We start from the raw sequence: 15,808 nt of genomic DNA, 5'->3' as shown, positions 1-15,808 counted from the left end.
CAGTGGGAAGATCAAAGGAAAGAGGAATTGGAGAAGCAAAGAATGCAGTCCATCCCATAAAAGATCAGGTGAAAGAGGAAGATAAGGCTAAAAATAACAAGGGAAACCTGTGCAACCCTCAATGTTTTATGAACACAGTTATTAAAGCAGCAAAACTAACCAGATGGGAGGACAGGGTGAGGCTTTTTTTGGCAGACAGTATTTCTCTGTGGTTCAGCCAAGTCCCAGTGGGATGGACACCACATCTCGATCAGCCTGTGCACTGGATTAGCAGAATTAAAGGAAGGGGCTTCACTGAAGAAAGGGAGAAAAAGAAAGAAAAAGATGAAAAAGCTCCCAGGACAATCTGAGGACTTGTAAGGGAACGTGTTTTACAAAAACAGACACAAAGAATTCAGGAGCTTGGGGCCATATTCAGATCTGCAGTTGAAAGAGGTGAGACATAAAACTCTTCAAATGTACAAAAGCAACGTGCTGGGCTGTTTCTTCTTGTAGCTAAGAAGTGCTTCAGACTGCAAGAATCTTACTTTGCTGATTCAGAGCTTTGTTTTGAACATTTGGCAAATCAGTTAGCAAAATATCTAGATCTATCAAATATTTGGTGTTGCCTTGAATAGCAGTTACAGTCCAGTGCTCTGCAGTAGATCAGACTAAGTGCTAATCTGCATCTTTAAACACTGACATTCCTCTAAAAATCTGACCTCAATGACATTTACTCACCATTAATGAAATAAGGATGATTCCTCTGTATCCCATCAGAATTTTCAAATGAGCACTATGAGTTGCTCTGATACTGCAACAGTTACAGCTAAATAAATAAGCTACAAATGTTTTTTCCTCCTAATTCACTGAAAAATCTTGTTCAAATGCCTTCTGTGATTACTGGGATGGCATTATGAAAACTCTGTTTCAGAATACAGAACACACTTTAAAGAAAGTCCTTGATGATTTCTTCATCGATGGATAATTTACTGGGTAAAACCCTAATAGACTGGAAGAAAACTGGATTTCTTATCTGGGGACAGCTAAGGAAGATGGAGCAAAAGCTCCCTTGGTTTTCAAATTGCCCTTTGTGTCAGGGCTGCCTCTTTTTTTCTGTCTCTATTTTTTTTTCAGCTTTCAAACTGAAATAGATTTGAAGCCTTGCCTCTGTTTAATTCCTATGGCTCTTTAATACCACCAGGAGAAGTTAGAGCTGTACTATTTGCAGCATCAATGGTGTGGAACATGTCAGAGATCCCCAGTCACCCTACTCAGGGGTCTTCTGACGACGCCAGAGGGCAGGCAGACTACGCTGCAGCACCCAGACCCCAGGCAGGCAGGGGCTCCCGCTGCCTGCATGCCGCTCAGCATTGCGAAGGCATGATATCATGGTCATGTTGGGAGTTTATCTCCGACACAAATTGCCACAGGAAGCATTTTGTCAAAACTTCAATATCAAAGTGGTCACAGCCTCTATAGTGAACAGCTTTATTTACTTAGGAGATAAAGGCAGTTGAGCAGAAAAATTAGTGTAAGCAGTCTCCTGCTTCTGTATAAATGCTGAAAGGAAGTCATTGCCTCTCTCAAAGCCAAACATCAAAGGAAATGTATTTCCTAGTATAGCCATTTTTAGATTTCACCAGTTACTTAAAATATAAGAAATATAAAATCAGGGCAGTGCTGACTACGCTAACTGTAGGCAACGCTTAGGTAGAGCTTAAATTTCAAAAATGTTCTAGTAACTTAAAAAAGGATAGATTATCCCTCTTTGACTTTGTTCTGAGCATTCCTGAACCACCTCATAGCTGGCAAGAAGTGATGAAAATAATCTTTAAGGAAGAGCATTTCAGCATTCATACTGAAGTGTTCTGCAGGGGTGTAGTATGCTGCTGCTTCTCCTTGCCTTTGAGCACTGAACTACTTTTTCAGATTCCAGCCTAAATCTGTTCATAATCAGAGGTTTGGCATAGAGCATTATAAGATGAGAGCATGGCATGAATCTACTTATTTGGATACCCTATATTAAGCTACTGAACCTGAAGTATATGGCAGTCCAGCTCACTAAGACAAAAGATAAGTAACTATGCAGCAATATATTTACCTTATCTACATAGCAATTAGAGATATCTTTCTTCTGAGAGCTTTCTTCAGTAAAATCCACTTCCCTTCTCAGTTCCTGGTCAAACAAACTCCTACAGAAGTCCATGGAGTATGGAGGTCTTAAGGATTTTTATGAGACCATTTTCTCACATCTGTTATCAGGTGCTTAAAGGAAGCAGTTGGAGAGTTAAGGGGCGGCTTATGGAATATATCCGTTTATCTTTAAACTTTCCAACTTTTAAAATACTTGTAAGCATGGATATTCAAATCAGTGATAAAGATCAGCATTGACATGCTTCAGCATGACATGTTTCCTTCCTTGCGAATCCCAGCTCAACCATGTGATGGCTAATACACTCAAAAATGCAATGAGCTTATGACCCGTCTATCTGTGCAGAGCGTTCATCCTTATGGGGCACTCTGAGTTTTTCAAGAGAGTTATTTTAATCTCTTTAGATGCCATGGGACCAGCTATTGTTCTCACTGGCACCATTTTTGTACTTAAAACTAAATACATCTGCACTTCTTAACCAGTAATGGAGTTGCACATGCTTAAAAAAAAAAAAAAATCATCTTATTTTCTGGGGGCACTATGTGTTCTGCATGAGAGAGAGATGCGTAAGCCTACAGTGCCTAAATTGTCTAAATTAGGAGCGCATTTGCTCCAGCAGTGCAGATCGTACTCAGGTCAAATCAGTCTCTGGAGTTGCCTTAGTCTTTATAGAGAGAGTTGCCCTCTGCAACTTGCCTGCAGTTGAGAGAAGGGAATCAGAGCTCAGGGCCTGACCTGCTGGAGCCTGGGACCACTGAGTGCAGTAAACAGCATGGGCTTGGACCATGCAATTGGGTCCATTGGAAGAATGATGAAGAAAACGTAGAGACACAAGGAAATATGTGAAAAGAAGAGCTAAGTAAGCTAGATAATGTGACTTGAAGCAAAGGTTACACCAGTGCTGGTGTCAGAGCAATAGTGCAGAAACACCCAGATGGTTTTTAGGCAAGGTACCAGCAGCAGTCCAACCTCAGCAGCTCAGTGCTTGGCAGCTGTCTAGTACTAGTTCACTGAATACCCAACCAGGATAATGTAAAACTATCTTGGATTATATCTATCTCAGTCTTAAATCATTGCTCTTTTACATTCTATGTATGAAGAGTAGCTCAAAGTTGTGATGACTTTTTTAAAGTAGATGCATTTTTTGGAAATACTATTTTCTTCCTCAGCTGTAATGTAAGTTCGTGCTTTTCCAAATTTAATACCAAGACAGAAGCGAGGGAAGAATTCCTCTTTGTTTTGGCCCGATCGTTACATCTGAAGTCTAAGAGATTGGGATTTAGAAGTGTTTCCAGGTAGTAAACTTCTCTTTTTTTCCTATAACTTATCTTTCATCATATAAAATCTCCACCAACTCCTTATTTTACTTCAAAACACAACACATGCACAAATGCACATAATAGAATCAATGACCGTATCTCAAGGAACAAGATTTTAACAGACACAAAGATAACAGAAATACAAGACCTCAAATAAAATACCTCATCATAACTTCAGACTCCATAAAGAAATGCCTTTGGCTTTTTATGAAGTGTTGATGCCTTAGAGGTGATCCCAACAGATAGAAATACAGCTGTACAGTAGGAAACCACAATATGAGAGACGATCAGGAGGTAGAGAGTCTGGACACAATGTTATCTCAGAGACATGGAAAAATGTATATTTATATACCTACAGTGTAGGTAGAAGTCTGAGCTGTCAACAGAAAGGAAAGGGTTGAGAGGATAATTTGAAACATCCTGAGTGGAAAATATAAATTACCAATCCAGGGAGGGGTAATGCTTGCTTTTGAGTAAAAATAGGAGTATGTAATTAAGGAGACACTTACTGTACCGGGTCTGGGATATGGGATGCGACCTTCATATTGCACCCACCGATGATCCGCACTCTCTTTGTGAGCATAAGGGCCATTGAAAACAGCTCTGATATCTGCCATGCTGTACACACAAACTGCAGAGCCCTTGAAGACAGAGCTGAAAAAGAAGATAGATTGATATGTATATTGTAAACACCTCTTCAGTGCATGCCTCACCCAGTGAATTAACTGATTCCACAGAGTCTAATGGGGTTTGGATCAATCCTACACCTAAGAGCTGATATAAGTGGTGCTAAATAACAGACAATGTGTACAGGCCTGATAACTACAGATATCTAATATCACTGTCATTAGAGATTAAAGTTTTGCTCGGTTGAAACCTGGACTCAGCCTTTGGGACCACTTGACAGACTGCCACTTTTCCTAGCGGCTGACAGTTTCCAGATATAATTTATTAGCTATTTTGACTGGAATTTTCTGCAAATGAAGGACATTCCTTTACACTGTGTTCACATCTGGAAGTCCGTATATTAGAGATATTACAGTTGATGTGCCTGAGAATTACAAGTTGCATTGGACAGAAAAGAGATAGAAATAAACATTTATTTCTTTTTCTATGTCTTTTTCCCCTTTTTACATATTTTTCTAAAAAAAAAAAACCCAAACAGTTCAGTTTTCCAAAGAACACCAGTACATGCCAGGTTGTTGAGTGGCATGTACTTTAGTTGCTTCATATGCCATTTCATTCACTGTACAACATTTCATTCAATTTTAAATATTTTATGTGGTTATATAGTCTATGGAGCCACTGTGGCGGCTGCTTCTGAGTTAAGGAGTGCCTTGGCAATTCTTCACTGTACTCATACTCTTCAGCATTTGGCTAGTCCATATTATTTACAGTTAATTCAAAGGTTCTAGAGACAAAAGAAATAATTATTTATTTCCTTTCTGACAAATCTATATAGCACACCTCACTATGGCTGCTGAGAGGTTCATTAATTAATTAATCTTTTCTCTTGAGAAAAAGATGGATTATTCTTCCATCAAATCCTGTCTATAAAAAGACTGAAATATCACTGTAGAGCATAGTGGGTTTTGATCCTAAGAAATATCTGATGTCAAGTTGTTGCTTACAGAAATAATGCTTCACGACAGTGATTTTTCTTAAATGATAACTATGGGTTGCTCAATAAATATGATTGAAATTTGTAAATTCAACTAGATGAGGTTGAAATAAACTTGCATGCTTTTGATAAATTTTCGTTATTTTTTACAATCATTCTCAAAAGTCAGGCACACAAAGTCTTAGGGACATAATTTATTACTCCCATTTCTGAAAATATTGTCCTTAGTGACTGCAGCCCACATATTGCAAGTCTTATTCAAGCAATCTCTCCCTGCTCTCAGGAATCACGATCTAGTAATAGAAGGGTTTAATAAAAGGTCTGAGTAAGATCTTCAGCATTTGTTTCCAGAGGCAAACATGATCGTAACACATACCTTGTTGTAGTGAAGACTCCATATACAAGTGGGTTTCTCTCATCTCTTGTAGAAAGTAAGAATATATCCTCTGCAATGGGGAAAAAAAAATAATTAACATCCTCCGAATGTTTCTGCATTTACCATTTCTTGTTTGGAGATTTGTAAATATATAACAAAGCTTTATTTTTGTCTGAATTTTCATTTCTGCCATGTGAATTTGTGCTAATATTCTCAAGTTCTTCCATTTGCAGATAGTCTGCTTTTTTCTACAGAATCAGATTTTCACTTTCCAGCTTTTGGAACGAAAGGGAAAAAACCCATCTTTCTCATCAGACTAATTCCAGTTATAATCAGGGACTTCTAAAAAAACTCAGAGATATTACCAGCACTGTTTGGAAGAGGAGTTAAATCAGAACAAGACATAGTGCTTCTTCAAACAACAATAAAATCCCCAAGCAATACTGATACCAGAATAGTCCGTTAAAGATAAATGAACTTACGCAGCTCATCAAAATGTGTGTCTGCTCCTTCAGGACCAGGTATCGAACACACAAGCCTGGCTTTCAGAAAAGTAGTCCACTTGTTTATTAGGCTCCTCTGACCTCCCATATCATTCTAATAAAAATGAAAACAAAAGACTTAAATATTAAACAAATAAGAAGAGTTTTAACATATGGTATCTGATGGTAGCACAGTATTTACTGTGCTTCTTCAGTCTGATTCCACAGTTTGATCTTACCACAACAACAACAAAGTCTTTTTTTCATTGTTTGTTTGTTTTTTGTTTTTTGTTTTTTCCAAAACCAGTGTAGGACAGCATTTTTATAAGTAGCTCCAGCCGTAATTTCTCAGCTCAGAGAGTAGGCAACTCAAATTTCCTAATTACACCCAAATCTGTTTGCAAAGTTCTCTCACCAGCTCTACAGCTGGAATGCTGTGAAAACATATCTGTATCATGTGATTTCTTGTTCCCTGTGATGCTAAGTTTTGCAATCAGTTGTTCTTCAAGAATTCTTTAGAAACCCAACAATAATACAGAACATTTTGGATAGATTTCTCAAAAAAGAAAAAAATATATTCATCAACAATTCTTGCAATGTAAACACTGCGCTGTTTGCTTTGTGTACATAGTACAGAGACATAGGCATTCCAGGGAAAACCGGTTATATTATTTTAATAATCATTGTTATGGAAATATCAGTCTGTCCTCCACAAAATGTTGGGGGTTTTTTTCATTTATTTTACTATGGGTTTCCAAGATATGAGTGTACTTGTCCAAATTTCCTTTAGTCACTGGTGAAAGAAAAAAAATCTATAAAGGGTCACTTGACATTTGAATTGTGCTTCTGAAGGGTAGGTGACCTTCTGATGACTTGGATCAGTAGAGGGGTGTGGGGAAAGTGGATCTTCGAAGAAATATTTAAATTTTAAGAACCTGGAACTAGGAGTTTGCTTAGGAGTTTACCTCCTTCCACTGAGTACATGAAAAATCTAATGAGTTATATTTATCTGTCCCCTTTGGCCTCAAATAACAGATCTATTTTGGTTCCTCAATGCCATTTAGGCCCCAATTTTTTTCATATTGAAAACTGTAAGGGCAATGATATTTCAGCAGGAACCAAGAATTCAAACACTTAAGAGAAATTTTATCACCAACAGTAGTCTCCCAGCTATAGGTTATGAGTTACCCCATGAAGATACCTACTTCTTCTCATTTATAAACTCTGAAGCTTAGGGGATCTGTGCTATAACTTTAAGGACCACAAATTTGCTCATAAATATTCATCCTCTCTGGATTCATTAAGAGAAATCACTTTTTTTGTTAATTTGCTCTGCAACTCTGAAGGTATAGAACCAGCCAGTAGAAAACACTGGGTGGTGGAAATTAGGTGTTATTTCCATAGATTGCATTTGGCCCTTCAGGGCTCTATCATAAATATCACAGGCAATCTGAAAGATGGTTTTAAGTGCTAAAATTCACTTCACAAGAAGTAACACTTCTCTGGTAATACACTCTAACCATTTTCCCTTTTCATGTATTTTCTACTTTTAAATAGGTTAGCTCAGTTGGAAATGATTCCCATTAATCTATCATCTTTGGAACTCCTGTTCTTACATGAATTGCTACCTCCTCTCTTGATTTCCTGAGGTCCTGCCAAGCCTGAAGCTTTGCATCTAGCCAACAGATTTATTACAAAGGTGTCAAAATTAGCAGCCTAAAGCCAATAGGAAAAAGAAACTCTACATTTGTGTGTTCTGTTCAAAGTCTCGGCAGATAAACTTTGTGGTGTAATTAAAACCAAATAATTACAAAGATGAAACAAAGAATCTTAAAAAGCAAGAAGTGTTAAGCTTTTTCTTCCTCTGGCAATTCACATTAGCTAAGCAATTCTCGCGTTGTAGGGTTTTCACTTTGATTTCTGGTGGACGCAGTGCAGCATCACAGGAGATGAGATGTCTCTAATTGCCTGTCTAGGATCAGAAAGCAGGAAGGAAACAAGATGTGATGGGGCTGGAATGGAAAAAGCACCCTTGTCTAGCTCCTGCTCCTGTCATCACAGGTGTTCAACTTCTGTAAGAGATGGAAAAATAGGTACTTGTGTTTTACCAGCCTTAAGTCGTGATCCAACAGAGCATTTTCACAAATGCTTATTTTAAATATATCAGTAGTTCTACTGAGTTCTTAAAGACTAGTGTGAACTAAATACTGTGCTCAAAAGATGCAGTCTTAGCAAGTGCTATGTGCTTTAAAATATAAGGTTCCACTGGATTTAAGATGTATCCGTATTTCCTCAGTCTCAAGCCAGGACACAATGTTAACCATCTTACTTGAATTTAAGAGACATTAGAACAGACATTCACTGGGTGTGCCTTACCTGTACAAAAGTTGCCAATAACACTGTATAGTTTATAAAGAAGCAAGGGGAACTGGACGACCAGCCAGCACTCCATGATCTACCAAGTCCTTCTGAAGCCATAGAGTGACAAATTTATGGTGCAGAAATGGAGAGACTGAAAAGATCTTTCACTGATTTAGACAGTTGCACATATAATATTCTGACATATCCTCCAACATGCTTCTTCCTACTGCCATGGCTGAATGAAACCAAACATACATTTTATTAGGAGAATGTTTTAGTTTGTATTTTTTGGGGAGGTTTGTTTTTTGTTTTTGTTTTGTTTTGTTTTTTATTAGTAGCCACATAGTACTCTTCAATTCTTTATGTCATCTCTGAATAATAGTGTCTTTGCTTTCCTAATATGTGCCCAGGATTCACTGACTGAGAAAGTGCAGGAATTGACACAGGCCGTGGTGATTTTATCTACAGGAAGAATTAGGTCAGCTAGGCCAAGGAGGTTCAAAAACTATTAATAGCATGGCATATCTTTGCTCCTAGACTCTCAAGTAGTAGTTGTCTTATTAAGCTCTGGAAATCTCCATGTTTTGAAGAAAGTGCACCCCTTCCTTCCTAACGGTATTTTTTGGTGCATATTATGTCAGTCTTTGACACACCTTGAGGCTTCGGATGCTGGAGAACATGCAGTTCTTCTCCTTCCCTTCAGAGCATGCTGGCATGAACTCATTAGGCATCATAGCTGCCTACGCGGTTGCAGATTACTTGGACAATCATAGTTCATGATTACTGGCCTCTGAGAGGCTGCACAAAGGACATATTGTCCCAAAATCTTTTTGAGACTGGGTTGCTACAGAAAGAAGATAGTCTCTTCTGTGAAAATGGCTACTTAATAATATCAGTCTGCAATGAATCACTGACATACTCAAAGGCTGTGAGCTGGATGTAGAGCATGACATTAATATAATAAGAGGTACAGGCTGGGTAGTCAGTGGATATGAAAAAATGGATGGAAGAGAAAAAAATCACCAAAGCAAAGGCCAGTCAGTGTGTAGGTGAAGAGAAATAAGGATTCAACAGAAGGTTACAGAATCCTAAGAAGACTGATGGACTGATTTACAACAAGCAAAGATTTGTGACAACCCTGCTAGAAGTGTGTGGTAAAATGGATGCAATTAAATTATTTTGGAAAAGAGATACTGGTACTGAAGACAAAGAACGCTAAATATTTTAGGGAGATGAGACAAGAAGACAAGATAAATTTAAGTACTGAAGAAGGGGAAGACAGCATGAGCAAGCCTTTCATTCCTAAAATATGGCTAATCTATTTGTAACAGATGAGTAGCCATGAGTATCTGAAATCTTATCTCCCAGAATATCACTTCTAAGCACACTGGATTAGCAGTGTTTACTACAAACTTTGAAACAGTAAAGATGAAGGCACTTAGGACTGCATATTTCTTTTTGAATATAAATAAAGGTTTAATTAGCACTTACTGCTTTGTAATCTCACAAGCTGTAACAGATACCAACGCTTCCGCTGAAATACCTTCTTTCTAACAGAAAGAAGTGCATGTAAAATCTTGGTTACTTGTGTTTGCCTGAGTTAGAGATTTAGATAATTGCCAACTAGAAGGTGGGCAGTTAAATCTGTCACTTGTTGAGGAAATATTACCAAAAAATATCACTAAGATTTAAACACAGAAATTATCTAGATAAATGGGGAAGTAATCCAGTATGACTTTAATAAATCAAACAGACTTTTATTCTACAGAAATCCTAAAATTGCAACCATTTTCAGTGAGCTGGTTCTAAAAAATAATTTGTTGGATTGAGAAATCAGGTCTCTACCAAACTACATTAAGAATTCAAATATCCAATATACAACTTCAGTGGACACAGGTACATGTATGGCTTTTTGACATCAAGGAAGAATGCTGTTTAAATGCCACAATGTAAAATTTGTGAAGTAAATTAAGGTCATATCATATACCTTTCTTGTGAGACTTCCACGGAAATCTCAGGTTTCTGATCTGCAATTTATGCATAACTGAGTAAAACATGTTTTTCAAACCCTCTAGTTAAACTTAAGTTTACCATGAAAATAAAAACCATCAGAAAAAATATTGCTTTATGAAAAAGTGATTTAAAAATCAACTTAAATTAAAGACTTTCTATTGTATCTATTTTCTACTCTATTGTATCTTATATATTTTATAAATGTAGCTCCATTAAAATGCACAAAAGTTAGTCTTGGAATCCAGTATGCAAGAAAACAGATGGCAAGAAAGCTAAAGAACATCTGCATCTTTGGGGTTTTAAATCTCTTATTTGTTTGTAAGTAACAGTGACAAATTGAACATTAGAACAAAAAGTGCAGTTTTCTGAAAATCAATCAACATCAAAGATGTCAAACACTCTGATTCATAAAACTTTAAAGACTGTAATTATCCTGAACAGCTCTTAAATCAAAAAATAAAATAATAAAAAAAAGACAATGAATGGAATTTCTAGAGGCAGGTTATTAATTAGAGCCAGTGGCAAGATGTGCAGAAGGACCATCCAAAGTGAATTCCTGGAGTGAATAAAAAGAAACACTAGAGAAGAGAGGGGAAAAGTGCTGAAACTGCAAAAGGCCCTGGAGCCCTTCTCTTGTGTGAAGCCTAGCTATGTTACAAAGCCACCAGAAACAAATGGCATCCCCTGCAGCAAAGCCTTACATTGTGGGAAAAAACCCTTCTAGCAGACTTTACAAATGGAGAAACAGCCAATAATATTCTTTGGATTTTTGGCTTCAAATTCATAGTTCTTTTTTAATTATTTCATTTTACTTTGCATATTCTGGCCCTACTCAACTCTGTTAGGTACTGACCTAACACAGGGAAGTCAGTTTTCCTCCTTCAGGAATTCAGGTTCAAAATTTCTTGTCCAAACCATACTGATGTCAGATGAAAGATTCCCCTCATGATTTCCGCAGGCTATGGGTCAGATCCAAAACCATCAAGTAACACATGAAGTGTGACTTGAGAGAGAATAAAAATACACTTGCAATATAAACAAGAGAAAGGAGGCACATGTGATTTTAGATCTTTGACTGGCTCTGCTATGGATACGTTGAGTAAACTTGGGAAAGCCAGTTCACCCCTCTATCTGTAGTCCCCATCTGACAGCAAGAGCGGTGACTGTTTAGTAATTCTGCTGTTTCTATGAGATTATAGAACCTTTCATGGGGAAAGCTTCTCATTATAAGATTGCATATTGCTTCATCTAAGACAGCCCCAACCCCTCTGGACACTGCAGATATTGCCAGCATATAATACTTCTGCTGCTTGAACTAGTTGATCCAGACTTGAGGATTTGAGTGGGATTCAGTCTCATGTACCACATGCTTACTCACAGCAACATCCCTTATCAAGTCTAGCCTGGCAGAATGACGCAATTCCTCAGCCTTGCAAGGTCTGTGCCTTGCAAGGTCTCTACCACTGAGGTAGCATTTGCAAATAATTAAACAGAACTAAGGGTGCAAACATGCACAGACCCCTGATAGGAACTGCACAGATTCGCACATCGCCTCAACAAGAAAGCCTGGAATAAACTCAGCCCTCCTGATTTCCAGGATGATACATCAGCTTGGTATCTCTACAGTGGTCTTCAGACCATCAGAGTGAACACTGCACGCCCTTTATCTCCTCCAAAAGTATAATCAGAAGTTCCTCTAGATTTCTGTGGCTTGGACATTAAGTTTTCCCCTAGGCAAACCTATTTTCAGAGAATCATTCTACAATTATTTTTCACACCTTTCCTGAGAGCTCAATACCATCACGACCCGAAACAGAAAACTCATAGTCTAGTGTACAGATGTGCAAAACCTCAGACTGCTTTTTGGTCCCTGGGACTTGTCATTTCTGAACACCTTTCTGAAATCATCATCCGTCACAGGCCAGAACCCACTGCAGTTTGTCGTGACTCCTTGCTTACTTTCCCTACCTGAGACAGAGCCACCATGTCAGGCACCAAGACTAAAGGGTCCCCATCATTGGTGCAGTATATTTACTGATCTCATAACCTGTCACTGCTCTGTACTGACTGGCTTCATTCCCTCAGTGTAAACCACACAGTTTGTTTCAAAAGGAATTGGAGAGGTTAAATAGTATCTTCTACATACTAAGATTATAGGCTGTGGATCAAATAATTCATTGAGCTCTGTGCACATCCAAAGTTGACTGCACAACCAGGGTCAAATATAGATCTCAAAATGAAAACAAACAGAAAAGCTAAACATTTGTCTCAACCCATGCCCTTGCCTATCTAGACAGCAGGATTAGTCAAGAAAGTTACACGTATCTATAATCATCAGCATGCAGGAGTGCTGTGGCTAGAGTCAAGGCTTCTTTAGGCTTCCTCAGGGGAAATGAGTAAATGTCCAGCAGGACTGAGCCAGAGAAGCCTTTGGCATGAAACCGGAATGAATCTCAAGTAGCTGAATGTATGGCAAGATTATCCAGTGTCACTGGAAAGCTGATGTGAGACCTATGGGTAAGTATGCCACTCTGGACATTCACGTATATCCAGGCATTAAAACAATGGGAAAGAGGGTCTTTATTGCAACCACAGCAAAAACTCCAAGACTGTAGGCCTCATCTACTGTGGAGAAGCCCTCTTGTCTGAACTATGAGTGAGAGAAACAGTGTTTTACCTTTGAGTTCCTGCTCCTCAGCAGATTTGTTGTTATTTAATTCAGAACAGCAAGGTACTTCTGTTAAGCATGCATAACTGTTTGGTTCACTATGGAAAATGTTGCTTTTTATTTTGGAAAGTATTTAAACATCACACCCAGAGGTTTCTACAGAATTATCTTTGGATGGGATCCAAACTGGAAAGTCTAACTATACAGCAAAGAAAAATTCTGGACTGTTACTAAGCATATCATGAAAAATAAAAGCCAGAATCTAACAGGCCCAGGTAAGGACAGGGAGATTACAACAGCAAGTTTGAGTGTGGTTTGGGACAAATGAAATAATAAAATTAAGCACCATTTTACCACAAGGACACTCAGCAATCCTGCTAAGAATATCTCCAACAGGTTTGCTAGTATTAAGAACATTCCCCAAAACTGTTCAAAGGCTTCTACATAGTAGATGTACTCACTCCAACTTCAATGGAAATTTGAAGTGAGCAAAAGGTGATGGCTGAACTAACAAAATATGTTAAGGAATTCTCAGGAAAATCCACCTATATTTTGAGTATAATCTGTTCATGGTTTATTCCAGTGTGTTTGACCTGCCTTTTCCTGTCTCTCATCTAAACTTTTGTATATACTTAATATAAATTATATGACATAAATACATTAAAAGGATATAAAAATACAGAGAAAGAAAACAAAGAACAAAATCTTCATGTTACGAAATGTAGCATTCTTGATCACGAAGCCACAGTCAAGTCAAGTGACTAGGTGGATCATGCAATTAATGTCAAATAGGAGATCAGAATTTATATGGTTTGAATGCATTGAGAGCATTGTGAAACTGAAGCAGTGTGAGATACAGCACTAGGATATGCTGGTTTCTTTCTGAGCAAACAGGCCTGAATTTGCCATTCAGAATTTCACATTCTTAAATAATGCCTTGAATTTCACATTCCAGGGACCCAGTAGGGCAAAGCTCCCTTTATAGTCAGTGGAAAATACATTCTTCAAAGAGTGATTTTGGCTGAAGATGGAAGGAGTCTTCCTCTAAAAAATAGTCATCTGCCTTTATTGATTGAAGTTAATGCCTAATAATTACTTTCCTTGCTTGGACACATAGAAGTGCCAAAAGTCACTAGTGTAGGACAATGTGACCACAGTATTGACAACCACAGGTTGAGAGCTGGAAAAGTATGAGACCAAAAAACAGAGGTAGGTCAACATCCTACAGAGTCCTTTAGAATCTAGCATCCTGAAAAATCTTCATTTACAGCAATGTAGTCAATCAACAACAGCAAAGCCTGAACTGTAAACCGTGCTACATTTTCTTATTAAATGTTCTGACAGGAAAAAACCCAAGAAGCTAATTTTATCACATCAGAAAATTTCAAAAATCACAAAGTCATTATTTGCTACTTTTAGAGATGTTTGAACATCTGAATCAAAGCACTCTGAAGTCAGGGACTTTGGATTAGACGTAGGAACTCCACTCCAATTAACTCTGTAGGTTTTCCACTTCCAAGCCAGTGGGTTACCAACAGTGTCTTCTCCAGTGACTTTCTCTGGCAACTAGGATGAGTTTGCTTCAGAGGTTGGGCAGCTGCATTTCCATAATCCAATTTTTAAAGTTCTATCTTGACACTGCAATTCCTTTTTCATTTTCCCTGAGGCTCAGTAAAATTCAGACACACCTCTTTATACATAAGCATAACTTGCATATTTTTGCTTCATCTGCAAATCATGATTTCCCCCTCAAAAAAACCACCAATTACATTGTTGAAACACACCCATGAGGGACAAAAACATACAAAACTTCGTATACTCATGCCTGTACCCTTGCCAATAAGGAAAGTCTGACCAAAAGACCTAACAAAGCCTGAGGTTTTATCTCTTAATTCATCATAGTTAGAAGCAGATACTATATGGAACTGGCCTGTTTCCAACACATCAGCCCTTAAAACAAAATCATCTTGATGAGCATCTGCTTTTCTACACAATTTGAAAACTTTCAAATGGGACATAATATTCAAATATCCAATTTGGAAGTCCAAGAGGAGTTGGCTGCTGAAAGACCTACTGCTGCAAAGATGCTCAACAGGCAAATGAGGGCCAAAGTTTTTCTAGGGATGACATTTTCAAACTGGTTTTAATCATTACCATTGAGAAATAAAAAAAACCCTGAAAAATAAAACAAACAAAAAAATCCATTACCCATGGTTTGCATTGTAACTAGGCAATATTATGGTGACAGAGAAAGTATGTAATCATGTAATACACAGTAAGTTAAACCTTGTCTGGAATGAGTTGCCTCCAGAACTGGAAGCAGGATAGCTGCATGAGCATGGCTCTGAGCCCAGACTAATTAGCCCTGCTGAGAACATGTTAACATGGCTATTTCGCTTCCGGGATCCAAGCTAATACGCCTGAACGGTAAAGCATTATACTATGTGGACAACTCAAATGATTCTGGAGATAGATCAATTATCTACACAGTGATGCATTACACAATATAGAAATACAAAGAATGTTAATGACCCAGTTATCCCTAGTCACAGTAAAGGCATGGCTAGACTATTTCCAGGACAAGAAATTCACCTCCTAGCTTTTATACACAAGCAGCCCCATGGCAAAGCCCACCGGAGACCCTCATCTCAAGAGTCACAGAGGAATAGCTCCCTCCTGACATTCCAGGAATATAAATTGCCTTAAAGCACCAGACGGGAGGCAAGGTCATAGCCTTGAACTCTGTTCATGTTCGTGGCTTTGGAAATAAATCACATTACCCAAAGGTGGAATGCAAGGTGTGTCCTGGGCTCTCAACTCAGGAGCTCTTAAAA

General features: G+C 38.1%; 1 protein-coding gene across 7 annotated transcripts in view; it reads right to left on the bottom strand.

Annotated features, from left to right (window-relative positions):
• Positions 1-15,808, bottom strand: part of SEMA3D (semaphorin 3D) — a 142,718-nt gene that overhangs the window by 31,039 nt on the left and 95,871 nt on the right. For all 7 annotated transcript variants that reach the window (XM_074869848.1, XM_074869846.1, XM_074869849.1 and 4 more), the window contains 3 exons: positions 5,933-6,047; positions 5,451-5,520; positions 3,963-4,107 (listed from right to left, as the gene is read on the bottom strand). In XM_074869848.1, coding sequence (XP_074725949.1) covers positions 3,963-4,107; positions 5,451-5,520; positions 5,933-6,047 — 330 coding nt within the window. The remainder of the gene's footprint in view (positions 1-3,962; positions 4,108-5,450; positions 5,521-5,932; positions 6,048-15,808) is intronic.

Source organism: Strix uralensis, chromosome 5 (assembly GCF_047716275.1).
Source record: "Strix uralensis isolate ZFMK-TIS-50842 chromosome 5, bStrUra1, whole genome shotgun sequence".
Taxonomy (NCBI): Eukaryota; Metazoa; Chordata; class Aves; order Strigiformes; family Strigidae; genus Strix; species Strix uralensis.
Note: the sequence above shows the minus strand (reverse complement) of the source record. Positions and strands in the feature narration are given on the sequence as shown.